The following is a 27,209-nucleotide window of genomic DNA, read 5'->3' on the forward strand; positions in this document are numbered from 1 at the left end:
CTAGCAGCCATACTTCCGGCATCCCTGCCAGCGCTTGCTTCATGACATGGAGCTGACGCGGGCGCCGCCTCACGTGCTTATATACTTCCTGGTTGTGACGTCACCCCGCCCGTGACGCCTCGCCCTTCTATTGGACTTGTTGTAGACGATATTCAGAGCGTCGGTTACGCTGATGGCATTCCCATAGCGTCTCCGGACGCAGCTCTCGTTCCCTTCAGGGAACCTGGGTTACATACGTAACCTAGGTCGTTTTCCATTCTGTGGCACCTTTAAAAAAAATTTTCTATCCCAGTTTAATATGTAAACACAGCTCTAAACCATTCATATGTTGTTTGCCTTATTAATAAACCACAGCATTTAGGGGAGCTAAGCCAATGGCAAGAATTTGTTTGCAACCACCACTTTTAGTTATTATGAAAATAGTCATGATTTAGTGACATTAGGTTTCTGGTGGGCTTCACTGTAAATGCATAAATGCGTAAATGTCGATGGTTAATGTGTTGATGCATTCATTTTTGTGACATCTTGAGTTGCTGAAGTTCATGAGTCATTTTTGCAGCTTAGTTCCAATAGATGTCCTTTTTGGACTGAGGACGAAGTTTTGAGTTTTGACAGTTGTAGTACATTTTACATCAAGCTCTTTTATTATAAAATGTCAAGGAAATTTGGTTACTTGTGATGTGACCCCTTTAAAGTAAATGTGCACTGCTGTGATTGAGAAACGTTGCTCTCACCTGCTTGTGAATGCAAAACACATGTTCTTCAGTTACGATCATTTGAAGATCTTTTCTCACAGTTTTTCTTCTCTGTATGCCCACTCTAGTTAGTATTGGCTATATGGAAATTATACTGCTTTTGTTGGTCTGTGTAGTTTCATATCAGAGCAGTGCATATATTCAATGTCCTGCATGACATAAAATCTCTGTATTTGCTGGTGTAAAAAATATTTTAACATATGCATTTGTAATAAGTAATTAGTTTAAAGGAAAGATTCAAAGATTGGTCTCACTACAATATTATCCTCCTGCTTTATTTTATTTTCTCCAGACACATTAAACAGGCTGCTGTAGGCAGCACAGGAACTCAGGGTGGAGCTCATATTCATACACGCTTCAGACCCTCTGTATTCAAGCATACCCACTCTATAGTAAATCAAATAGTTAAGTAATTATTTTTAATTATGATTAAATATTAATAATTAATCAAAATGCTCTTTGGATCATTTTCAAAACATGATCATCAGGTTTACACAAGCTTATGAAGTTCCAGCAGCTCAAGAGCTTCTGCCAAGACAAACCAAATACTGACATTCTGAATAAGACATTCTGACATTCATGTTCATTTTTCTGAGCAACTTTTATCTCAAATTGTGATGCAAAAAGATAATATCTTTTGTAATGTGATGTATAAAATCATAAAATGCAAAATGAAAAATGTCACTTGTGGTTTTCTGGAATATGATCTGCTGTGGCAATCACAACTTTCAGGGAATAGCTGAAGACACACCTCTTCTGCGAACACTCGTGACCACAAGGAGAGGCACTTCTTGTAATAACTCCTATTTTAAAAAGAGAATATATATTGTTCTCTTCCTCTGTATTTCTTCATTTAACTTCTGCTTTTGTTTGTGTACATTAATGAATAAACTGCTTGTGATTTTCTTCAGTCGCACTGGATAAAAATGTCTGCAAGTTGAATGAATATAAATCTGCAATAATAATAATCTGCACTTTTCTTTGGTTGACAGTTCTCTTGCATTTGCAATGATCCAGACAAGATCTTGTTTTTCCATTGGAGTGAAGAGTTGTCCTGCAAGTTGCAAGAGAAAACAGTTTCTCAGACTCTCTGACCGCCCTTTGCTCATGTCATTAAGAGACTTGTTTATGGATGCTCCAAAAAAAACGGTGGTGAATTAATCAAGGATGTTACATTTCTAAATAATTGATAAATTTTGATTATTTGGCCTTTCAGTACTTTCAGACAAACTACATACAAACCAAACCATTTTACAGCAGAAAAATTCTGTCGTTGTTTACTCTCCCTTTTGACTTTCTTTCTTCCGTGAAACATAAAAGAAGATATTTTGAAGGACAATAGGAGCCAAAAACATTGTAGCCCATTGACTTGCAATGTATGGACAAAAAACAAAACAAAACAAAACACTGAGACATTTCAAGTTTGGGTTGGAAAAACATGAGGGTCGTTCTCTCCTATACCTGTCATGTTTAAATCAGAAAGTTAATTTGTACATTTATGCAAATTCCAATGGTTCACTGGAGTCTTTTATGTGAAATACTGAAGTGTTGTGACATTTAAGTGTGGTTTTGAGGTGTAGCTGAACAGCATGAAGTGTTGCGTGGCACTTATGTAGGGAGTCATGCCTGTTACTGCAGTTTAAGGCCCCCGAGTGATTGTTAAATATATATGAGGCTATTTCTGGAAGGGAGTGTTGAGAACTGAAAGTCTGCACAATACTGTGAGCAGCTAAAGGTCAGTGAACAATATGGTTTGTGAGGCCTCACGTCTTACAAAACCAGGGGAGGTTGTTTCAGCAGTGACTCAGAGCTCGATTTCTCGGCCTCTGGATCATAGTGAGAAACAGCTGATGATACTGAGTAATTTGCTTGTGATAATTAAATCAGTCCTACACGCGTTATGCGATGGATTGACCGCCTGGTATTCAGTGTTTTAGTTCATGTTCCCTTCTCGTGTTTTAGAAGTATGCACTCTGATGTCACTTTGAAGAAGGTTAAAGGGGTAGTTCATCCAAAAATTAAGATTCTATTGTTTACTCTCTGTCATGTTGCTTTAAGCCTGTATGACTTTCTTTTCCGTGGAAGTGAATGGGTGCCGACAGAATGAGAATCCAAGCAGTCAGACAGTAAAGCGACTGTAATATAGTAATGCCTGTCTGTAAGAAACAAATCCATCATTAAGACAATTTAACTTCAAACCATTGCTTCCAGCTAAAATACAAGTTCTTTATCTATTATATTGTTTTCTCCAGTGAAAAAGTTGTCTCCTCTCAATTAGGAGAAAAATACTGGAGAAGTGTTGGTAAGCAAGTGATGTAATGCTAAATTTCTCCAAATCTGTTGTGATGAAGAAACAAAAGCATCTACATCTTGGGTAGCATGAGGGTGTGTACAGTTTCAATATATTTTCATTTTTGGGTCAACTATTCCTTTAATTGAATTACTATTTTAAATCTCAGGGAATCAGCTGGTCCATTTTAACAGATATAAGTGATTCCTTACATCAATGTGGCTGATTTGATTCATTCAATGATTTGGTCACAGCAGTTGAATTGAATAACTCTGTCATACATGGTAGACATGTGCGGCAAGATGACCCCCGGCTGCAGGGGTGGTTTGTTAGGCTCCACACTTGCCCCTTTGTTTAACCTTTTTCTACAATCATTTTTGATCTCATTTGGTATTTTTCAACAATTTCTAATCAACGCTAAAGAAATCTTCGGCCAAGGATGGATTTTAAACGTTGGAAAGAGGGATCATGAGTCTTGCTGCATATGGCTGCTCTAGTTGTGGTTCCTGATAAGTCATGTGGTTTTGCTCTCAGTGCTACTGGAAATGAAACACAGATTACATCTGTTAAACTCATGCCCATGGTTGATAGACCAAAACTGATCTTCTTCAGCCAATGATACCACATTATTTATTCTATCTGCTGGCAAAATAATCACCATCAAGGAAAAGAAAGTCATCAGGATGTCAAGAGAAGCAAATGGTATGGTCCAAAGTTTCTACTGTTTCTTCTCCTGCTCAGCGGCGATATACAGATGAACCCAGGAGTGTGAACTGTGGTGCAGAGATCAGTGGACCTTTAGGGTGCAAGCTGGGAGATGTTGGGTGTTTGGCCAAACTACCCTTGGATATCTTACAGGATGTGCCCATGCTTGAAACATCAGAGCTCTGTAATAGTCCTGTCCTTGATTCAGAGCGTTTTGGTGAGTTTAAATCACCCCTTATCTGTAAACAATATAATGTGTTGTCTGGAGTGAAGCAAACAAACAAACTACAGGTACTTTATGAAAACTCAAAAACAAAAGGAGCCATCAGCCATGCTGCACAGAAACAGAAACAGTTTAAATTATTTCAGACTATGAACCATGCCAGAATGATTTGGGATTCAACTCAAACCAAAGGGTATTTTAGGGGGTCATCTGAATGTCCGAATTATTATATCAAAGAGGAATCGATTTGAGCATCTGTTTATGAACTCAAACCTGGACTTTTTAGCATTGAGTGAAACTTGGTTGTCTACCAGTACACCAACATGCATGATTGATGTTCCTGGTTATAGTTGTTATAGAAAGGATAGACCATCACGAAGAGGAAGGGGCGTCATGATTTATATTAAGGATACTTTTAAATGTGCTGAGGTAAAACTAGATATTGCTGGATTAGAATGTTTGGCGTTAAATGTTATAATGTCCCCAAAAATGAATTTTAATGTTGTGATTCTGTATAATCCACCCTCACATGATGATACTTTTTATTATAATTTAGAGGAAATGTTGAAGTTTTTAAATTGTCGTACTGAAACTGTTTTATTTGGAGATTTAAACATAAATTGGTTAGACAAACGTAGTAAGCAAAAACTGAAATCAATTACAGCAAAACATAAATTTAACCAGTTAATAAAAGGTCCAACAAGGATAACAAAAACAAGTAAAACTCTTATTGATCTGGCATTTACAAATAAACCTGAAAGAGTAATAAAAACATATAATCTTCTGACAGGTTTGTCCGACCATAACGTGATCCTGGATGTTAGAAAATTAACAGAGAAACGTTTGCAGAGTAATTTTCGTCAAACATTTAAACCAGGAGTTGTAGGCATCTCTAAGAGTAAAATTACAAGATTTGAAAATGATATAAAAAATATTAATTGGGATGATGCGCTACAAACTGGCGACCTGGAAAAAAACTGTGAAATTGTGATGAGAACCATTGAAAAAATTATTAATAAGTATATACAACTGTTAAAATGTATACAAAATAGTGCATCCCTACCATGGTTAAATTCAGATGTTCATCAATTAATGAAAAAGAGAGATATTGCTTAGAAAAAGTCTTTGTTTACAAAAACACAGACAGATATCCTAAGTTTTAAATCAATAGAAATAAAGTAGTTAGTGAAATGAGGAAGGCGAAAACTGCATATTTGCAGTTCCTCCAGATTGCAGAATCAGGAGGAAATAGCTCATCTCTTTGGAAGTGCATTGATAAACTTTCTAAACGAGAGGGCATACAAAGAAAACCATTGTTGGATCTGCACATAAATGGAAGACTAAGCACTGATAGCACTGAAATTGCCAATGAATTTAATAGATATTTTATCCAGTCTGTGGAAGAGCTTGCTATATGTTTTGAACCTATACAATTACCTCGAAATGCAATAAATGACACACCCTCATCCTCTTATATCTCTGAGGTTGATGAAGATAAGATATTTAAAATTATTAATCATTTGAATAATTCAAGGGCTAAGGATATATTTGGAATGGATACCGCGTTCGTAAAAAAATATAGTGCTTGTTTGCTAAAGCCCTTGGTAAATTTGATAAATGTATCTATTAGAGAAAGTAAATTCCCCTCAAATTGGAAAACTTCTATTATAACCCCAATTTTTATGGCAGGATCAGTTGATGAGGTTCAGAATTATAGACCAATTTCTATACTCCCTGCAATCTCTAAAATTTTGGAAAAGTTGGTAGCTGAACAACTTATCAACTATTAAGAAAAACATGATCTACTTCACTCTAAACAGTTTGGTTTTAGGCCTAAGTATTCGACAGAAATGGCAAACTGCTTTCTCACAGAATTTTTTAAGGGAGTTTAAGATAATGGCAATGTAGTAGGCGCAGTGTTTTTAGATCTCAAAAAGGCATTTGATACTGTGAATCCTACATAAATTAAATTTGTTTAGCTTCTCTCAGCAGGCAATAAATTGGTTTAGATCATATTTAGAATCTCGAGATCAGTGTGTTAAAATAAATAATTCAAGATCAGCTTTACGAAAACAATGAGATGGGTCTCCCTCAAGGGTCAATTTTGGGTCCATTGTTGTTTTCCTTATATGTCAATGATTTACCAAATTGTTGCAAGCAAACTAAATGTCAGTTATATGCAGATGACACAGTCATTTATGTATCGGCACAGACTCCACGCTTAGCTGCAGAAATATTAACAAATAAAATGACTGGTGTGTCACATTGGCTGCAAAACAACTGCTTGTCCTTGAACTGTTCAAAAACTTTCTCAATGTGTTTTTCAATTAGAAGGAAGGAAATGAGTTGTTTTATAATTAAGATCAATCAAAAGGCAATAGAGACAGTTAACAATTTTAAATATTTAGGTGTTATTTTAGATTTGAAATTTGATATGCATGTAAAGAGGCTGTGTAGAACAATTAGACCCTATATATCTCTAAAAGCAGCAAAGATATATATGCATGCAATGGTCTTTTCGCATTTATCTTATTGTGTAACTGTCTGGAGTCAGGTTTCTCAACTGACTATCAAACCTGTTAGATCTCTATATAAACAAACACTAAACATTTTTGATAAGAAACCAAATAGATGGCATCATTGTAATATTTTACAAAAATATAGTTTTGCAAATTTTATAAATTTGTCTCTTGTTAAAATGGTTTTCAAGATTTTTTTTTATTCGTCACATACACAATTATACAGAGTATAACCAGCAGTGAAATGTGTAAATAATCTTGTTCCAGAAATTATATGGCACTACTGAGACAGAGCCGGTCCTAGCCACCACTGCCCTGATACATGATCAGAGAGTCAGCTGCAAAGGGTATTCCTGTGTGCGTGTGTGTGTGTTTGTTTTTTAATGTCAGATGAAATGGTTCGGGGTGACAGACTGTCACATGTCGCAGTGTCGGTCTGCACTCAGTAATGTAATGGTCTCGAGCAGCTCGGGAGTATGTGGTCTGATGGGCGACTATGTGGAGTATTTCCATCTGATGAGAAGGAATGCTGAATGTATGGCCTGCTGCGCAGATCATCGACCCTCCCCCATCTCCTTTAAAGACAACATGACACAGAATGAATTTAACTTCGGTAATGTGAGTGAGACAGCGTGGGAGGTGGGCGCTCTAACAAGGAGGCTAAAGACCTCCTAAACACATGAACGTGCACAGGCAGACCAGAGGATAACAAGTGACACGACGATAGATGGCATTGGTGGAGGATTGAATGCATCGCTGTCAGATTACCTCATGTCTCATTCACCGGTGACAAATCTTTACAGTAACAAAACGCATAATATTACAATAATAATACCTTCTATTCTCGCTTGATCTGCAATAGTGTAATAGAACACGCTGATGATGATGTATCATGTCTGCGCAAACGTTGACAGGCAGGTAGGACAGCATATCATAGTCCTCAGACGGAGGGATATGATTGGACGAACATTTTATTGTCTTATGCCTTCTTATTTTATTGTCTTATGCCTTCCACAGATGATATAAATACATATGAATACATTTAGGCCACTTAACTTAGTGATTGCTGTACGGATGCGAAGAGAAAATTAAAACAAGCATTGTGAGCTTTTGTTTACAGTTGCAAGTTGGCGTGGCAACTGTTTCATTTGATGGAAATATGGCATAGGAGACATTCTGCGCTGAATTTTTGTAAAAAAAAAAAAAACATTTTTGAGTGCTACATCGCGTTTTTTAGACACAATGACACATTCTGTGTGAACGGCCCCTAATTCTATTTTTAAATATTTAGGATGGATAGGCCTAGTATGCAAATTGGGATGAAGCATCAGGTTTCTGCATAGCTTTACCTACGACACCCCAGCATTATGGACAGCATGACACAGAATGAATTTAACTTCGGTAAATTCCATAGAGTTTTGGAAGATTTTGAATGTTTTTACCTTTGGAATGACAGTGAAGTGTGCACAGACCTACTTATTAGGAATAATTCTGATTTCATATTCTAGCCCTTCAGAACTTCTTTCTTCTTTCTGCTGAAGTATGGTTAATTGCCATGCTGGCTTGTCCTTCATAAGAAGACGAAGCACGAGCAGAAGCAAGCGTGAGCTCAGCATGCCTCTCTACTGCTGGTTATGTCATTCTGGAAGCAGTGTGCAGTACCAGCACAGTCACCTGGCTCTCTCTCCTCCTAGATGATGGGCTTTATTTTTAGACTCCTAATCTGTTTCAAAAGTTATCCAGAATCATCCACCAAGCTTGAGCAGCTCCCCTGCTGTTGTCAGCTTCATAATTGGTGAGCTATAAAAAGATTTAAAAAAGACTGAATCTGCACTGTATGCACTGATAGACAGACTGAAGAGGAGCTATAGTTACACAACAGAACACTCACCTAGAGAATGATCATATTGCTCTGAGGTTGCTCTTGCATTGCGCTGGAGGTAATGGAGTTCTCAGTTCTTTTATCTAGTAATAATGTTTGTATTTTTGCAGATTTTGTAAATCTCATTTTCCATCCACAGAGACCTCATACATCCAGCCTGACACAAAGCATTGGCTGAACATTTTCTGTTTGGCAAAATAAACTGTAAAATAGTGCATTCTATACCTTTTTGATGTATTTGTATTGATTTATTTGTTTATTTATTTATTTATTGGTAATTCTAGTGGTGCAGAAATTACATGCTTCACCATGAAGTTTTATGTTCCTTTTAAAAGTACTTAAAAAAAATCCGTTTATGGCAATATCACTTTAACAGAATGCACACATAATCAGAATATTAATATAAAATTCCTTTATTGAGCAAAAATGTTATGACGTGGTCATTGTTGGAATCTTTTATTAAAGGGGACACTCCTATAGTACATTTTTCTTGAAGTGTAAATTCTGTCATCATTTACCTCAAACCTGTACGAGTTTCTTTCTTTTCTTGCTCATAGAAGGCAAGGCAAGGCAAGTTTATTTATATAGCATATTTCATTCACCATGGTAATTCAAAGTGCTTTACAAAAAAGGAAGTGAAATAGTCATAAAAAAATAATAATCACAATAATAAAAACAAGGAATTGAAAAAAATTAAAAAATAATCTCAACTATAAAAACAAGGAATTTAAAAACAAACATTCTCAAGCTTTGTTCAAACTCTTCCACACCAAGTGAAAAAACCTTCCAAAACACCTAACTATTCCACTACTTCACCCCATACTTACTTTGACCAATATAAATCAAACAAATAGAACTCAGAGGTCCAACTTTCAACTTATTAACCAACACACTTGTCTTTCTTTGCCCATATTCTCTTTACCATCACAGCACTTACTTTAGCCTTCTGTTTAAACTTTTAAAATGATTATTAATTATAATTAATTTAGAATAGAAATAGAAGAATAGAATAGAAAATGATTATACATAAAATACAGTGCAATTAGTTCGGACGTGTTTTGAGTCTAGATTTAAATATGGCTAATGTTTTAGCACATCTGATCTCTTCTGGAAGCTGGTTCCAACTACGGGCGGCATAATAGCTAAAAGCGGACTTCCCTTGCTTTATGTGAACCCTTGGTATTTCTAACTGACTCGATCCTAATGATCTGAGTGGTCTGTTTGGTTTATATTCAGTGAGCATATCTGCAATGTATTTAGGTCCTAGGCCATTGAGTGATTTATAAACGAGTAAAAGAACTTTGAAATCAATCCTAAATGTAACTGGAAGCCAGTGTAGGGACCTGAGGACTGGTGTGATTTGCTCAGATTTTCTGGTTCTAGTCAGAATCCTGGCAGCAGCATTCTGGATGAGCTGCAGCTATCTAATGGTCTTCTTTGGAAAGCTGGTGAGGAGACCATTACAATAATCCACCCTGCTGGTGATAAAGGCATGAACAAGTTTCTCCAAGTCTTGACTGGAAATAAAACATCTAATTCTTGCAATAAGATGATAGCATGGTGATTTAGTTACTGCTTTGACATGACTACTAAAATTAAGGTCTGTCTCCAGAATCACTCCAAAACATTTTTACTTGATTTTTAGTTGTTTGACCCCTAGAGTCAAGGTCTGAATTCACCTTGAGAACTTCATCTTTGTTTCCAAATGCAATGACTTCAGTTTTCTCCTTGTTTAACTGAAGAAAGTTCTGGCACATCCAACTGTTAATTTCATCAATGCATTGGCAGAGGGAGTCAATGGGGCTATAGTCATTTGGAGATAAGGCTAGGTAAATCTGGGTATCTTCAGCATAGCTGTGATGGGCAATTTGGTTATTTCTCATTATTTGACTTAGTGGGAGCATATACAGACTAAACAAGAGCGGTGCAAGAATTGAGCCTTGTGGGACTCCACATGTCATGGCCGTCCACTTAGACTTATGCGCTCCTATACTCACATAATAACCTCTCCCTTCTAAGTATGACCTGAACCATTTGAGTGCCATCCCAGAAAGCCCGACCCAGTTTTTCAGTCTCTCTAGAAGTATGATTGACAGTGTCAAACACCGCACTAAAATCTAGTAGTACCAGCACTGATATTTTGCCAGAATCAGAATTGAAGCAAATATCATTTATTATCTTAATGAGTGCTGTCTCTGTGCTGTGATGCGCTCGGAAACCAGATTGAAAATTGTCCAGGTATCCATTTGAGTTTAAGTAGTTGTTCAGCTGATTAAAAACTACATTTTGAATAATCTTACCTATGAAATGAAGATTTGATATTGGTCTATAGTTGCTCAATATGGTGTTATCAAGATTGTGCTTTTTCACAAGGGGCTTAACAACTGCAGTTTTCAGGGAGTTTGGAAAAGTCCCAGAAATAAGTGAGGTGTTCACCACTTCTAAGAGATCTGCTTCTAAACAGTTAAGCACACTTTTGAAAAAAGATGTGGGAAGTGTGTCAAGATAGCAGGTTGACGATATAAGGTGCTATACTATTTCTTCCAAAATTTTGCTATCAATTGCTTCAAAAACAGACAGTTACTTATTTTTGAAATTGTGGTCGAATCTGTGTGACCTCTGCATAACATCAGGATGTGCCAATCGCCTTTCTGATATTATTGATCTTCTCAGAAAAGAAGCAAGCAAACTCACTGCATTTGCTGTCGTGTCGGAAAGAATTTCACTGGGAATCTGACTTGGGGGGCTTGTTAGTCTCTCAACAGTAGCAAAAAAAGTGTTGTTTAAGTTTGAGAAGAAGGTCTGTCTAGCTGTGGCTAGTTCCACATTGAAAGCATGAAGGCTGTCTTTATAGATGCTATAGTGAATATCAAGTTTCATCTTCCGCCACATCCGCTCAGCTTTTCTGCATTGTCTTTTCATGCTCTGAACTGCTGTTGATTTTCTCTTTTTATAAAAAGATATTTTGAAGAATGTTGGCAACCGAACACTTTTGGAAGAAAACACTATGGAAGTCAGTGGCTACCGTCAATTGTATGATTTTTGTGAATCATGATCGCACTGATTTTGCACACTTCCCACATGTGTATCTTTTTAATCACGACCATTGACTTGCACAGTGTCTGGATAGAATAGTTACACAATGCTACAGTTTAAATTCCAACTGTCAGTCTTTCCATGTTTGGGAGTAAAGGGGGAATTCCTTTCAGGCTGATTTGTTGAGACTGAGCAGATCCTCTCGGCACACTGCTGGTAGTGTTTGATAGGAAAGGAGGAGTCAGTTTGGCATGGGCGAAAATAACAGTGTTGGCTGCTTTGTGGTATGTGTGCAACTGGGGAAGTTTAAACTGTCTGTGACTGAGAAATAAAGACATCACATTATAAATGCTGCAAGAAGAGCGGCCACTTGTGTGCACGAGAACTATGGGTCCAAGAAATTGTGGGGAGCGAGACAGAAAGAGAAAGAGAGAGAGAGAAGCCTTCCTGAAGGCCAGGATGTTCTGCCCTTAGGAAGGAAGTGGCCAGTGTTTCAAATACACAAATAAATGAGGTCATCCATCACTGTGTTTTCTACCCCACTCATTAAACCTCTTCCTTCTGGCCTAGGGCTCTTTCATCAAACCCTGTTACCCCAAATAAACACAAACACATGCAAGACTTGAGAAGCTGCACACAGCACAGTGTCTATCTACAGTATACTGCTTGAACCAGCTCACACTTGCAATTTGTAAGTGTTCATCATACAAATTCTTATGAAATCAGCTCATAAAATAGTTGTTTTTCTCATAAGATTGGGTTGGCTTGCACTCAGTGCTGTCCTCTTCACATGAGTCTGGAGTGCTTTCTAGAGGTATGTTTTCATGAAAGATTCACACAGCTCAACCTTATGTTGTTCCAAACCTCTGTGAAACACAAAATAAGACATTATGCTGAATGTCCAAGCTGCTCTTTTCTATACAATGAAAATTAATGCAGAATGTTACTGTTAATTAAAAAACGCAAATATATATTGCCTTTTGTGTGAAGCAGACCCATTATTTTATTTTATGAACTATAAACTATGAACTATCATTTTAAAAGGTGAAGTCTGTCATTTCTGCACTACTAGTGTCTTGGAAAAAACATATTGTGACTGGCTGATTTCTGTCCGTTAAAGGATTAGTTCACTTCCAGAATAAACATTTCCTAATAATTTACTCGCCCATAAATCCTCTCCCATGAGCTCATGGGATAGTAAAGCATCCATTGGATAGACACTTCAAAATCTTGCCAGGAATAGAAGGTCACTCTTTTGCCTGTTGTTTTATGAATACTGTGAATTTAGACATACTTTTCTTTTAAAATACTGTTGTTGTTTTTTTTTTTGCATGTTATATAGTATGTGATTTTGGATACAGTCACTTTTTTTAACAAGGAATAATGCATCTGCCATTGGTTAAACAAAACAGAAAACCCCTGTTTTGACAATAGGGTTATACTTATCATAGACTCTGCATATTAAACTGGGATAGGGGAAGGATTGTAACATCTAATTATACAAGTTTAACTTTTCTGACTAACAAATGGCTGTGGCAGGTCGTCCAATCAGGTAGATTTCTCCGAAAACAATCTTATCTGACTTTCCAGGGTGTTCTATATTAGGCTCAAATGGTGGAAAATCTCAGACAGGAAGTTTCCATTTGGTCTGCTGGTGGTGAGGGTCTGAGATGTGGAAACAGTAGGCTTGCTGAAAAATGCACAATGTGTACACAGCATCTAAACCTTCACCCGCTCTAACAGTGGCTCTATCCATTACTACACAATCTGTCATGCATGACTAGCACTCATTCAACCAGTTATTGTATTCAGTTGTGGTGTGACCAGATCATATAAATCATAAAAGGAGAATAAAGCCCATCTACAAAAGACTGAGAAAACTCAACAGCCAGTCTGTGCTTGCATGTTATCTTGAATTCCCTGTTTTAAACACTGCACCTGCACTAGTTTAAGCAACACTTATTTTTTTGTAAATACCAGTCGTAGTTTCAATGTATCTGATGGATTATGTCTTAAAACAGGAAGTTTTAGCTCGTGGCTGGCTTTTGCCAGGGTTAACACAAGAGCAGGAAGCTAATCGAAAACAATGTAATGTCAAGACGAAAGCTTCAATACCACGACTGAGGCCCACTGCTCTGGGTGTATGTTCACTACTGTGTGTACACTTGGATGGGCTAAATACAGAGCAAACATTTTGAGTATGGGTCACCATACTTGGCCACACACCACTTCCCTTTACTCTAAAGTAAATCAATCAAATCAAAATCAATCAATTAGCACATCTTAAAATGAAAGTTTTCCTCAGACAAGCGTTTCTTAAAAGTATGTTTGACATCTCAATATGGTACTGTTCATTTGTTTTGTAACTTTGATACAAATTATCTTTTTAAAGCTCTTGAGGGGGGCAATTTCCTTTTCTGTGTGAAAGCATAAATCTTAATGAGAACCTTTAAAGAAGTCTCATATCCTTTGGATGGCAGCCACGTGTAGAATTCAATCTGTGGGATCCCTCCTCAAGGATATCCTTCCCATGACCTGCCAAACTGTCTCCTCTGACGGTAGAGCATATTGAAAAATCCTTCATAAAATTTCCTAATTAATGACTTTGTGTGATGTGGATGGGTCAGAATCTGGGCTGCTGACTGTAAGGTTGTATTTTCAAACTTCATATGAACTGTCTATAAGCACTGTGACTTTGAACAGGATACCTAAAGAGATGGTTCAAAAATTACATTTTGCTCAAAATTAAATTTGGATCTGTTCATACAAGGCTATCGCATGGCTTCAAAAAACTTTAGTGTCATGTGGACCACTTTTATGATTCCAATGGTCCCTATCAACTTTTATTGAGCAGCATGGATATTTTGCTAAATCACTTCACATTAAGGTTCTGTATGTTAACATTAGGTAATGCAATAACTAACATGAAATAACTATGAAAAATACATTTGCAGCATTTATTGATCTTGATTATTGTTTTGACGGACGAAAGTTTCAGAGGCAGTGTGCAAAAGTGATTGACACAACGTGAGGTCGTATTTCTTTTTTAACGTGCGAAAATTTCGGACGAAATGCAGAGACCTTTAGTAAGATTTGTTAATGCTTTTGAAAGAAGCCTCTTATGTTCACCAAGGCTGCATGTATTTGATCACAAATATAGTAAAACAGTAATATTGTGAAATATTGCTACAATTTAAAGAAACTGTTTTCTATTTTAAAATATATTCTTTTATTCCTGTGATGCAAAGCTGAATTTTCAGCATCATTACTCCAGTCTTCAGTGTCACATGATCCTTCAGAAATCACTCTAATATGCTGATTTTCTGCTCAAGAAACATTTATTATTATTATTATCAATGTTAAAAACAGTTATTATGCTTAATATTTTTGCCTACTAGTAGAAATTGTGATACATATTGTTCAGGATTCATTGATAAACAGATCAAAAGAAATACATTTTATATTATATTAAAAATACAATATAATAATGTATAATTATATTATAAATATTATTTTTTGTAACATTACAAATGCCTTTACTCCAGTCTTCAGCGTCACATGATCCTTCAGAAATGTGACTCTGGAGCACAAACCAGTCATGAGTAGCACAGGTATATTTGTAGCAATAGCCAAAAATACATTGTATGGGTCAAAATTATCGACTTTGCTTTATGCCAAAAATCATTAGGACATTAAGTAAAGATCATGTTCCATGAAGATATTTTGTAAATTTTCTACAGTAAATATATTAAAACTTTTTTTTTTATTAGTACTATGCATTGCTAAGAACTTTATTTGGACAACTTTAAAGGCAATTTTTTTTGCACCCTCAGATTCCAGATTTTCAAATAGTTGTATCTCAGCCAAATATTGTCCGATCCTAACAAACCATAAATCAATGGAAAACTTATTTATTCAGCTTTCACTTATTTTTTTTTATGGCGTATAAATCTCAATTTGAAAAACTGACCCTTATGGTTGGTTTTGTGGTTCAGTGTTACAAATCATTTTAATATGCTGATTTTCTGCTCAAGAAACATTAATAATATATATTTATATTTTACATATATTTTTTTTGTAACATTACAAATGTCTTCACTATCACTTTTGATCAATTTAATCCATACTTGTTGAATAAAAATATTAATTTCTTAAAAAAAAAATAGACCCGAAACGTTTGAATGGTACCTGTAAGTTGTGTGAATTAAAAAGGATAAAGCGTTACGATAACTCTTTTTACATGACACAAACAAATACAAACATATGTTTGAAGTGACATGACGTGAATTTTTGAGTGTGAGCTTACGCCAGAGTTGTAAAATGTGTACTGTGAGTCGCTTTAGTTAAGTGTTAATAGAATATGACTGTATATAATATAACTGTAAATATCTCATCACATCTACATTATGCATTGAACTACAGCTGCCCAGCATCTTACACACATGCTGGTAGTTTATGAAGTGTTGCAAAACACACAGCTGGCTATGTGCTGTTCTTCCCATGGTTCTCCTGGGGATATCGACATGTGCAGCCTTGTGATGGATGCCACAGTGGCCGTACATGCACAGCCTAGCCCTAGCGAAATCAGCATAAAGTCTCGCCCCAAAACATGCTTCAGTGATTGACAGGTGCTATAATGTTTAAGATGTGACAGTAAAGATGAAAGGAATTAATTGCTGAGGATGTAACATCAGTGCTCTTTCAAACTAACCTTAGGCATCTGCAACATAAACCCAGGCTGTGGCACATGCTACATATTAGCTTCTCAGGAAGCACTGCTGCAGGGGTTGGAGTCAAATGACAGGGGTGTAGAAGATAATTACCGCAATCCCACAATGCAGTGTGCAGACCCAGGGCTGATGCCTCTCATGCAGTCAGTAATCAGCCTGTCGTGTGATTTAGTGGCCAGATTAATGAGATGATGGTGGATACTGATACAGACATTAAGCAGTCACGGTGGTCTGTTCCAACTCAAGGGCTGATGGGAAGCTTTCATGTGTGTCCCCTCAGGCCTCTCCAGCAGTCTATCACACAGCACAACTGCGTCTTCTCATTTCTGACTCCTGTGTCAAACATAATCGCTGCCTTTCAGAATTAGCTCATTTGGGTTCTGACATGCTTGAATGTCAGGATTCGATTTCTGGAATGGGTCTGTTCGGATATTGACTCTGACAGGTGGCTCCTTTCTGTGGTAAGGTCAATATATAGCAAATCATTTTTGGAATATGTGCGATTATTTTTTATTTGTTTAATTTTAAAAATATATTGCAATGATCTTAATGCAGTTTTTAATATGACAGTTCAGTTTTTTTTAAGTTGGCATGAAATTAAAATGTACCATCTATTCTCTAAATGCATTTTATTGATGTTTTTATGAATGATTCGTTCACAACTGTCATTCAGATGCGCCTCCATTATTAACTGCAGTGTCCACATCCAAAAATCCAATCAACAACCAGTGGATACTACCAAAACCATCCATAAGTCATTGCCCTCAGATATATGTTCATTACAATACGGAAGAAAATATGAAAGAAATTTGTTGCGAATTTATATACTATGCTTGGCAAGTTTTCTTTCAGCTACACTGAACAAAAAAATTGGTGGTAAAAGTTTTTACTCAGAAATTGCTGGTAAATAATTACAAAGGAATGGCAAGTAACATTGATTTTAAACAAGAAATTTTGAAGTAGAATGAAATAGTATTTTCTTGTAATGTATACTCCAATTATCTTGAAAAATCACTTTTTACAGTTTTTGAGTAAATTCAAAACAGATATTAATTTGCATCTACATTATAATTGTGAATTACGAAAGTATGTGTGGCATTTTACAGTGCTTTAATGTGTTGGTGTTTAAAATAAAATAAAATATATAAAGCAATAAAATAAAATAACATTTATTAATATCAATACTACTTTATCACAATTTTTTCATTCACTTACATATAATACATACTAATTAATACATACTACATAATTACATATAATTCCCCCATGATGAGCTCACTCTCAAGCTATCCTAGGTGTATATGACTTTCTTCTTTCAGATGAATACAATCTGAGTTATATTAAAAAATGTCCTGGCTCTTCCAAGCTTTATAATGGCAATGAATGGGGGTCGAGATTTTGAAGCCCAAAAAAATTCATCCATCCATCATAAAAAGTGCTCCACACGACTCCGGGGGGTGAATAAAGGCCTTCTGAAGCGAATCAATACTTTTGTTTAAGAAAATATCCATATTTAAAACTTCATAATCTGTCATTTCAGTTTCTGTTAACTGTTGTTTATGCACGTTCATGAGAGAGCGGCATTCCAGCGGATGAAAACGAGGTTTTGTTTGTATTACGGGAACTTAATTGGTTGTTGGTTGAACATAATTTCATTAGTGCTCATAACTCAAAACGATTTATGCAAACTGTTCCATTCATTTTTTGTTGACACAAAATTTTGAGACTGATTAAATTTTGACCTATACTGCCCAGCCCTCACCTGTGGTGGAAAACCATTGGCATGGCCCAACAGGGGTGTCCTCAAAGCTGGGGCTTTGCTCCTGTCTGCCCTGTAATCTCACAGTCATCACACGGCACACATACTGAAAGGCCAGTGATGATATCAGTCCACCTTCCTCTTCAGAGGGCAGGAACTTTCTCATGGACAAGGAGAGTGCTTAACTTTTCACCATGAACTGCAGACGCTGGGCTTCTTTTTGTCTGGTGCTGCTGATAAGTAACTATTTTGATGAGTTTAAAGTTTAAACTTTCACTCAGGTTCTGCTAGATTCAAGATTTATGAACTTCTGTGTTTCTGTTATATATATTTTTCACAGTAGCTTCCATCATCACTCCATCATGGGAGCTTAAAAGAGTGGTGTGCTGTGTTAAATCTGTTTTGTTAAGAGTAACCAAGAACAGATCTGGAGGCCTTCCCGAGGGGTGAATATATATCCCAGAATGACTGCCTCCATGTCACTCCCTAGACAGAGCAAGGGCTTTTTAAATGAAAAATGGGTTGCAGAAGAATATTGAGTGTTTGTAAGTGCGCCTCTGCTGAATCAACTGCACCAAAGCAAAAGAAATGAAATTTTCATCTGATTTATGAGTTTGAAGTCTGAATTGAATGTGATGAGATATGTGAAATAATGCAAAGACAATAAACTCATCTTTCTATTGTTTTCTCTTCGCTGGCTGCATGTGAAAGCAAAAAAACAGATGGACCATTTTAGTCATGTACTGTATAATCGACTCTTATGAGTTATTACTCATTCAAAAAGACCCACAAACTGACAAGTTATTGTATGAGTCAGTCTTACTCATGAATTACTTGTTAAGTCCATTAGGGCAGTTATTGATTTAACATCTGACTCACTGATGACTAGATGTTTACTGTATGTGACAATGTGTAGTTAAAGATACTTATTATAATACTATTTTTGTTTTGTTTAGTATGTAGTTAAGAACACGTAAAAGAGTTTCTGCAAATTTGGCAGAATTCTGTAGAAAACACTGCTGTTTTCATTTTTGCTTAATATTTGCTTAATTTGATTTTTTTTTAACAATCGGGAGTCATTCTCTGCATCATTTATAAATATTAAACTGTTAATATTTTAAATACAATTTTAAACAATAAATAATATCTTAAGTCATATTAAATTATATGTTTCACTTTACATTTACACATTAGGCAGATGCTTTTATTCAAAGTAACTTCAACATCAACTGAACTGTATAGAAATGCTCAGGCACTAAGATAAAGCCCAAACCAGATCACTTAAATGAGACAAAAACTAGTTTTTCTTCAATAACAAACCTGAATTTGATATTAAAAACTGATTGCATGAAGACCTGACCTGAAACGCAGTCTCAGGTTGATAGCAGATCTCTATTCTGTAGACATGCGGGCTGCACTGAACTGACATCTTGACAAGCAGTATTCAGTGAATGGAAGAAAGCAGGAAGAGTGTCGGTTTAGTGCTCTTCAACTGCTGGTTACATGCTGCAGTGATCTGGAAAACACTCTGCTCAGGCTGTGTGGGAATATGCAGCAGGAAGACACACTAAATATGGCCTCTCACAAAATTCCTGCTTCGCCACAAAGCAGCACTTTTAATGAGAAGGTAGTGTAAAGCCAGTGGCTTAGGCTTAATCTATTGACAATAAACTTTTCCACCCCCACAGTACAAATGTTTATTAGTCAGTTAAGTGGATCTGAGAATGTTGAGTGAATGCAAACATATGAGAAAACGGTTATTTATTTACTTTTTATGGTTTCCTCCTCAGCGGCAGGAAGGTTTACTGGTATTTGTCGCTCTCAAACATCTTGTGGTGATTTTGGACTGCCATCTTGTGGCTTAGCAAGTATGTTGAATTAGACATAAGGTATGTTCAGAATGGCATAATATATTGTGCATAGTATGCTGCAGTAAGTGTACTGCATTTCTACTGAACAAACATGTTTGTATGCAAAAGTGAGTTTATAAATTTATGACTGTCATTGGAGTTAAAAAGATTTTTTTTATTATTGAAATCAATACTTTTATTCAGCAAGGATGCATTTCAAATAAATGAATAATGCTTCAGATTTCAAATAAATATTGTTCCTCAAACTTTCTCTTTATCAAAAAAATAATAATAATAAAACACCTCCACACTTTCACAGCACAACAATTTAAAAATAATTATAAAAGTAAATATTTCTTTTTATATTAAATAATTGCAGCATAATATACTTTTTTCAAAGAAAAAAGTGTATAGTGTATATTATAAATAATTACAATCATTTTAAATCTAAATATAATATTTAAAAACAAGTTCCTTTTAAGCAAGCTTGGTGTTATTGAAATATTAAATGTACTTTTTATGTGACATGTATAGAAACGTGTTACTAAAAGTAGCTTTTGTTGTTGTGTGGAGCTCATGACAATATTGGCAAGAAAAATCTATCAGAAAAAAAAAAATCCTTATTGTTGAGCCCTGAGGCAGTATACAGCATATACTGTGCAGTATGCAGTGAGCAATGCGCTAGTGTCCCATTCCCTACATTAGTCATGAACCTTATCAGCACAACAAAGCCTTAACTTTGAAGAGTAACTGTTTGAATTTGTGATTTACTGGCACACTGTGCAGTTCTTTTGAGAATTCATCTCATTTTCTCTCTCTCTGAAGCTGGCAGGTCTAGGGAGAGCCAGGCAGCATGGCTGAACCCAGACGCGACAGCACCAGCAGCCTGCAGCGCAAGAAGCCGCCATGGCTAAAACTGGACATTCCCACCGCTCAGGTGTCCGTGGACGAAGCTCTAGCTTTTGTTCAGGTACGAGCGCCATTGTCTGCCTCGTCTGAAGTGCATAGTGTAGCTCTGGTTTCCAATCCTCTCTATCATGTCTCTCTTTTGCAGCCCGTGAAGAGGCATGGTTTCCATCGCAGCGTCAGTATGCCTGTGGAAACCTCTCATCTCCCCTCTCCTCCACGTGACCTCTTTGACCCCCGGCGAGCTGCTTTCCAGCGTCAGTCTTCAATCACACAAACCATCAAGAGGTAGGAGAGGCATTACATGTGGCTGTTACTCACATCTGCTCTTACAAACCCATTGTTCTGAGATTCATGTCTTTACCAAAGGTCAAACTCTGTTCCAAAACCTAGTAAGCTGTCTCAATAGAGATTTTAAAGCAAGACTGGTCCAAACGGTAGTACACGATAGCTTGTTTTGGCTGCATTGCATGTGTCCTTTAAGTAGTCAATCACATAATGCAATGAGACAACCTCACTAAATGCTGGATGAAGTGAGAAAAATGTCATAATATTTGTTAATATATCATTAATTTAATTAACTTTCACAAAATGTCTGTAAAAAACTATTTGTTTTACCAAATATTTGCCTGCTATTATGTTTATGCTTTTAGAGTGACAACTCTTATGAAAATTCACCATGGTTTCAATGTCAGTTAGGATTCTACCTTAAAGGGATTGTTCACCCAAAAATTAATGCATGGTCAGAAAGCTCTCGGATTTCATCAAAAATATCTTAATTTGTGTTCTGAAGATGAACAAATGTCTTACGGGTTTGGAACGACATGAGTGTGAGTAATTAATGACAGCATTTTCATTTTTGGGTGAACTATCCCTTTAAGATATATTAGCAAAATTTTGGTGAAATTTCACAAGCAAAAAAGGTCTGTTATCTATAATAAATATAAAGAACTATGAAGTACAGCTCAAACAAACCAAACAGCTTTTTGTTACTCAACTCAGCACGCATTACCAAATATGTGTGTGAAATTCCCAATTGCATGTATTCCTATTGAAATTCCCAGTGAATGTAACCAATTCTTTAGAATGCAGCTCACTACATTTTGGAACAAAGCTAAATGACTGAACCAGCATTCATTTCATAGCGTTTTAATCTTGTTGTAGGTAGCCCATGATCCTGCATTCTTTGTTCTTGATCTTACATCTGTGAATCGTGTGTGATTCTGTAGTCAACACTGTAGCACCTTTCTGGTTGCAAGCCAATGTTGCCAGGCTTTTATATGATTTGTTTGCTGAGATTGTTTTGAGTTGAGATGTAATAGGAATGTGCATGTGATTCCTGTGCCGGAGGGTTTGAAATTCCTCATTTCATGGCTGATAAACCGAATCTGAAAAGACCTAGTGTCTATGTGTCTGTTTATATTTTCAGCCTTGCTTTGTTTCTATGCATCCGGGTGTGTATGTGTGACTAGCACATGTCTTTCACTCATATGCTTCTCATTAACTCTTGCACACTAGTTCACTGATAATAACCCTCCTGCTGGAATACTCTGCTTCTGCTCATCTTGCTAATCTTGCTCTCTGGCTCTTGTTGATCTGTTTTCCAGTTCTTCTCCTTCACTCTTTTCTTTTTATCTTTTTCTCTTCTGCATCTTGTCTTCGTCCTGTTCTTCCTCTGCTCCCACTCCTTGTTCTCTCGGGCCATCCACAGCAGCAGGAGGGTGCACTTTGAGAGGATTAACACTGTGCCCATTAAGGGTCACCGTGCAGGGCGGCGCGATTTCAGACGGCATCAGTCCCTCTCCAGAACCCTGCTCAGGTACAGCGAAGCGCAGGAGGCCTGGCGAGGGAGCTCTCACACACAACACACACACAAGGGAACCTGTTCACGTGGCACTGTACCATCTCTCACTCAGTCAGCTTCGGTGTTACAGTTGTAATAGTAGTTGTTCCCATTTAAATGACCATCCTTTTACAATATATACAGGAAAACAAGGCACACAAGCTGTCACTAACTAATCCTATATGATATTTAGCTACTAATACACTTTAGGTAGTAATGTCTAGCATTATAGTACTAATATGCACCATTTGGGGGTAATAAGGTACAGCCCCAGTGACAGCTTTTGTATAATTTTTTGCTGAGCAGTATTGTGATGTCATAATATAATATTGATAATTACATTTTAAAATTGTTATTGTCAGACCTAAAAAAAAAAAAAAAAAATCATAGAAATTATTATAATCTTAAGAATTTGAGGGAAAGTAATGGAAATTTCTATAGTGGATATTTATTTTCCTAGTTATGAAAAAGCTGTTTGTGAATGTAGTCCAATCTGCAAAATCTTTTTAAAACACTCTTATTCTGTATTTACAAAAGTCATGAAAAAAATTGTGGAAATGTGTTTGATTTCAAATTTAAAAATAAACAGTTTAGGCAATATATATTTTATGTACACTATGTATATTTATTTTTTTAATTGATACCTTTATTGCACAAGGATGCATTTAAATTGACCAAAAGACATTTAGGACATGTATAATGTTACAAAATATTTGCATTTCAAATAAATGCTGTCGTTTTGAACTTTCCATTCATTATATAATCCTAAAAAACAATCACGGTTTCCACAAAAGTATAAAGCAGCACAACTGTTTTCAACAGAAAATCAGCACATTAGAATGATTTCTGGAGGATCATGTGACACTGAAGACTGACGTAATGATGCTGAAAATTCAGTTTTGTTTTCACAGGATTCAATTACATTTTAAAATATCATGAAATAAAAAAAATATTATTTAAAACTGTAATGATATTTCACCTCTTCTTTAAAAAAAAAATAGAAAGAAAAATTGACCCCTAAATTCTGAACTGTAGTTTAAGAAATGCGTATGCTGTGTATTTTTACTGCTTAAGTATCAGTTTGTTAGCTTAGCAATATGCTACATTGGGAACCCTGACACAACTGGGTTCACTGGGTTTAGGCTTGTAATTAAAGAAAATATAGTATGACTATAATAATTTGAAAGCAATTGTAAGCACACATGTTCCTTCATGTATGAGTCAGAGCTACAGTAAGCATTAGTTAAAAGAGACAGCAGTGTTGGCACATACAGTACAGCCTTGTTTACTGGTCACTTTCTGATTTAATGCCTCACAGACCTCCAGCCAGAAACCGCCAGAGGTCACCCATTGTGGGGTTTGAGTCTACAGTCTTTCTGTCAAAAACTTTACTCGCTTCACCACACCACTATTGGTATTGTTCTCCCTCAGTGCATGTTAGATTGGGAATGACTTTGTCACTGAATGTTTGTGGGTTGTTTTGTTTTCACATAGTTGTGATTCTCAGCAGTTGTCATGCCTTTCATGCCTTTAGTCTTCAGTCTTTTGTTAGGGACAAATAAGGATTCTTATCACGACGTGCTTTCACTGTCTCTGACCGTTATGATTTCAACACGGCTCATTGTTGCCATTCTTCAAAACTGAATTGAGCTTATCACAGAAAAGATTCCAATTCTTCATACTGCTATATGAGCCCACGGCACATTCATCTTCAGTTTTCTTGTGCGGTTTGACACTGTGCCCAGACTGGCAGGCTTTATTTGTTTTCTTTCAGATGAAACAGAATAAGCCACAATTTGAGTCATGTTTGTTGCCATCCCCTGTGAGTCAGAAAGATGAGAGTAGATTGCTCTCTGTGTGATGCTGATCCAGGTGTTCTAGTGAACAGTTTCCTATTTATAGACGCCCAAAGCAGTTCATAGTGAACAACAACAATGGATACAAAAGAATGTTATTTGAATTTTATTTATATACCATGATAGTATTTATTAATATGTTATAATCACAAATGTGACCCTGGACCACAAAACAAGACATAATGATCCATTTTTAAAAATTGAGATACATACATCATCTGAAAGCTGGATAAATAAGCTTGTTTGATGTATTGTTTTTTAGGATCGGACAATATTTGGCTGAGATACAACTATTTGAAAATCTGGAATCTGAGGGTGCAAAAAATCTAAATATTGAGAAAATCGCTTTTAAAGTTGTCAAAATGAAGTTCTTAGCAATACATATTACTAATCAAAAAATAAGTTTTGATCTATTGTATTTATGGTAGGAAATTTACAAAATATCTTCATGGAACATGATTTTTACTTAATATCCTAAGGATTTTTGACATAAAAGAAAAATCGATAATTTTGACCCATACAATGTTGGCTATTGCTACAAATATAACCTTGCGACTTATTCAACTGATTTTGTGGTCCAGGGTAACATACAAATGGAGGGAAATACATATATGTATTATTTACATCATATACATCGTATATGCATAGGCCAGTCTTGAAGAGTATATTGTTGATCTAAAATATAATTTGTAAATGTATAACTTCCAGGATTTCACAATTTCCAAATATACCACTTACAAAAAAAAAGGACCATAGTTTCTGCTAAGACATCATGGTTATTTATTAATTAAAAAAATGGTCTCACTGTCATGAAACAAGAAATAAAACAAAATGACAGAAAGATTCTGACACTGAATGTGCTACCATATTAATTATTAACAATTAATTATCAATTAGCCTATTGTTACTTCAAACCAGTATAGTGATAATTTCTATATTGATATTTTTTTTTTATTATTTGATCAAAGAATTAATAGCAGTAATGATATTGAAAATAAATAAAATATAATAATAATAATATCATTATTAAGAATATTAATAATAGTTGCAATTAGGTGTGTTTCCTTAATTTATTCTGCCTTTTCTTTAATGAGCTAATGCACATACAGTTTCATGGTTGATAAAAATGATTTATGGCCAGTATATTTTATAAAGTTACTGCCTACTGGCAGGTATGGCAAAATGTTTTAGCAGGTGATTCATTCTGTATTTCAAAACCACTCTTGTTCTTCAGAAAATCTCAAAATCTATTCGTGGATTCATGACAGTAATAAGAACTCTAGTAACTATGATATTTTGGCAGAAACTACAGTTACCATGGTGCATTTTTTTAATTTTTGACCACCCCAGAGTATAGTTATTTCATAAAATATGATTATTTTTGTGGGTGAGGCTGCAGTTTGCTGGACAGCTGAACTTTGTGTTTTTATTTTATACTGGTTTATATTGATTTATCAGTTTGACTGAAACACAAGTCATAGTTGAACTTAAAAACATGTCAGCCGTTTGACATTATGAAGCAGATGTTTCCCTAGTTTTTCTCTTTTTTTTTTTCTTTTTTTTTTAATGACACAGCCAAGCAGCTGTGCAGACGGGTCAGGCACCAGCCTAATGTTCCTCAGCGTTTATGTGTGCTTGATTTCATTTTTGTGACAGGACTTTACTCTGAAGCATGCCTGGGCATGACCCATCTCTATTTCCTTAGAATTTTGTTAGAGTTACCTCACCCAAATTTCCTTGATCTCATTTGTACACAATCGGGAGGAGACAGTGTGACACACATTTGTGGAAACTACCATTGCGGTGTCCAGATATTGTGCAAGAACTTGCTATAGCGCACAGCTGCAGGGAAACACAAGAGAGTCAGGGATCGCATGTGATCTGTGGATGGGCGAGCTCAAGCTGAACAAGGGTTGTGTGTCTCAGGGGCACGGCGGACTGGTTCGGGGTCAGTAAGGACGGCGACGCCACGCAGAAATGGCAGAGGAAGAGCCTGCGCCACTGCAGCCTGCGCTACGGCAAGCTGAAACCTCAGGTGATCCGTGAGATGGAGCTGCCCAGCCAGGACAACATCTCCCTGACCAGCACAGAAACCCCTCCGCCTCTATACGTGCCCTCATCTCAGCATGGCATGCAGAAGGTACAGTAGCAGAAGCTACCACTGAGTAACAGTTTGTTTTCTGTTTTTCTGTTTTTAACGATGCTCTCCTGGTTCAGATTGTGGACCCATTGGCACGAGGACGTGCGTTTCGCATGGTGGAGGAGGTAGATGGCTACAGTGTGCCTCAAACTCCCATCACCCCCGGCGCGGCGTCCCTATGCTCCTTCAATAGCTCTCGCTCAGGCCTGAACCGCATCCCACGCAGACGCAAGCGCGAGTCTGTGGCCAAGATGAGCTTCAGAGCAGCAGCAGCTCTGGTCAAGGTGAGCATCATCAGATGTGACTGATATGAGACCTTTTGTTTCAGGTGACTTTGTACATTTGGAACTTTTCTGGAAATAACAGACTAGTTTTTGGTCTGGTTTGGGCCAAAGGTCAAGTCATTTGTATAGCACTTTTCACAACACACACTTGTTTCAGATGAGCTTTAAAAAGATCACGATGTTGATGTCTATAACATCTTATATCTAAATGCCTTCTTAGTCACATTTAGCAGATCAGAGATGGAAGATAATATAGTTTACATTTTGTGATGATACAAGCAATCAAACAGTTGAGATTTGCTATATAGTGTGTATCACTCTGCGTGAGTAGGCTATGTCCAACTTTATATATAAAAAGCCGGACGATAACGTAGTTACACTTTAATAAAAAAAACAAAAAATGACTGTATGCAGAGAGATGTAATGTTGTT

The 27,209-nt window shown here is 36.4% G+C and overlaps 2 protein-coding genes across 4 annotated transcripts in view; both read left to right on the forward strand.

Annotated features, from left to right (window-relative positions):
• LOC306869044 (vascular cell adhesion protein 1-like) overlaps positions 1 to 27,209 on the forward strand; it is a 709,597-nt gene that overhangs the window by 398,497 nt on the left and 283,891 nt on the right. The window lies entirely within an intron of this gene.
• The window catches only part of LOC306869043 (inactive rhomboid protein 1-like), a 56,825-nt gene that overhangs the window by 15,000 nt on the left and 14,616 nt on the right, over positions 1 to 27,209 (forward strand). The window contains exons 2-6 of one of the 3 annotated variants that reach the window (XM_079415612.1): positions 20,575 to 20,719; positions 20,804 to 20,943; positions 22,367 to 22,474; positions 26,281 to 26,494; positions 26,572 to 26,778. In XM_079415612.1, coding sequence (XP_079271738.1) covers positions 20,603 to 20,719; positions 20,804 to 20,943; positions 22,367 to 22,474; positions 26,281 to 26,494; positions 26,572 to 26,778 — 786 coding nt within the window. In that variant the 5' untranslated portion in view covers positions 20,575 to 20,602. Of the gene's footprint in view, positions 1 to 20,574; positions 20,944 to 22,366; positions 22,475 to 26,280; positions 26,495 to 26,571; positions 26,779 to 27,209 lie in introns of all 3 variants that reach the window. The other 2 variants (XM_079415614.1, XM_079415613.1) reach the window with 2 other exon arrangements.

Source organism: Barbus barbus (assembly GCF_936440315.1).
Source record: "Barbus barbus genome assembly, chromosome: 4".
Classification (NCBI taxonomy): Eukaryota; Metazoa; Chordata; class Actinopteri; order Cypriniformes; family Cyprinidae; genus Barbus; species Barbus barbus.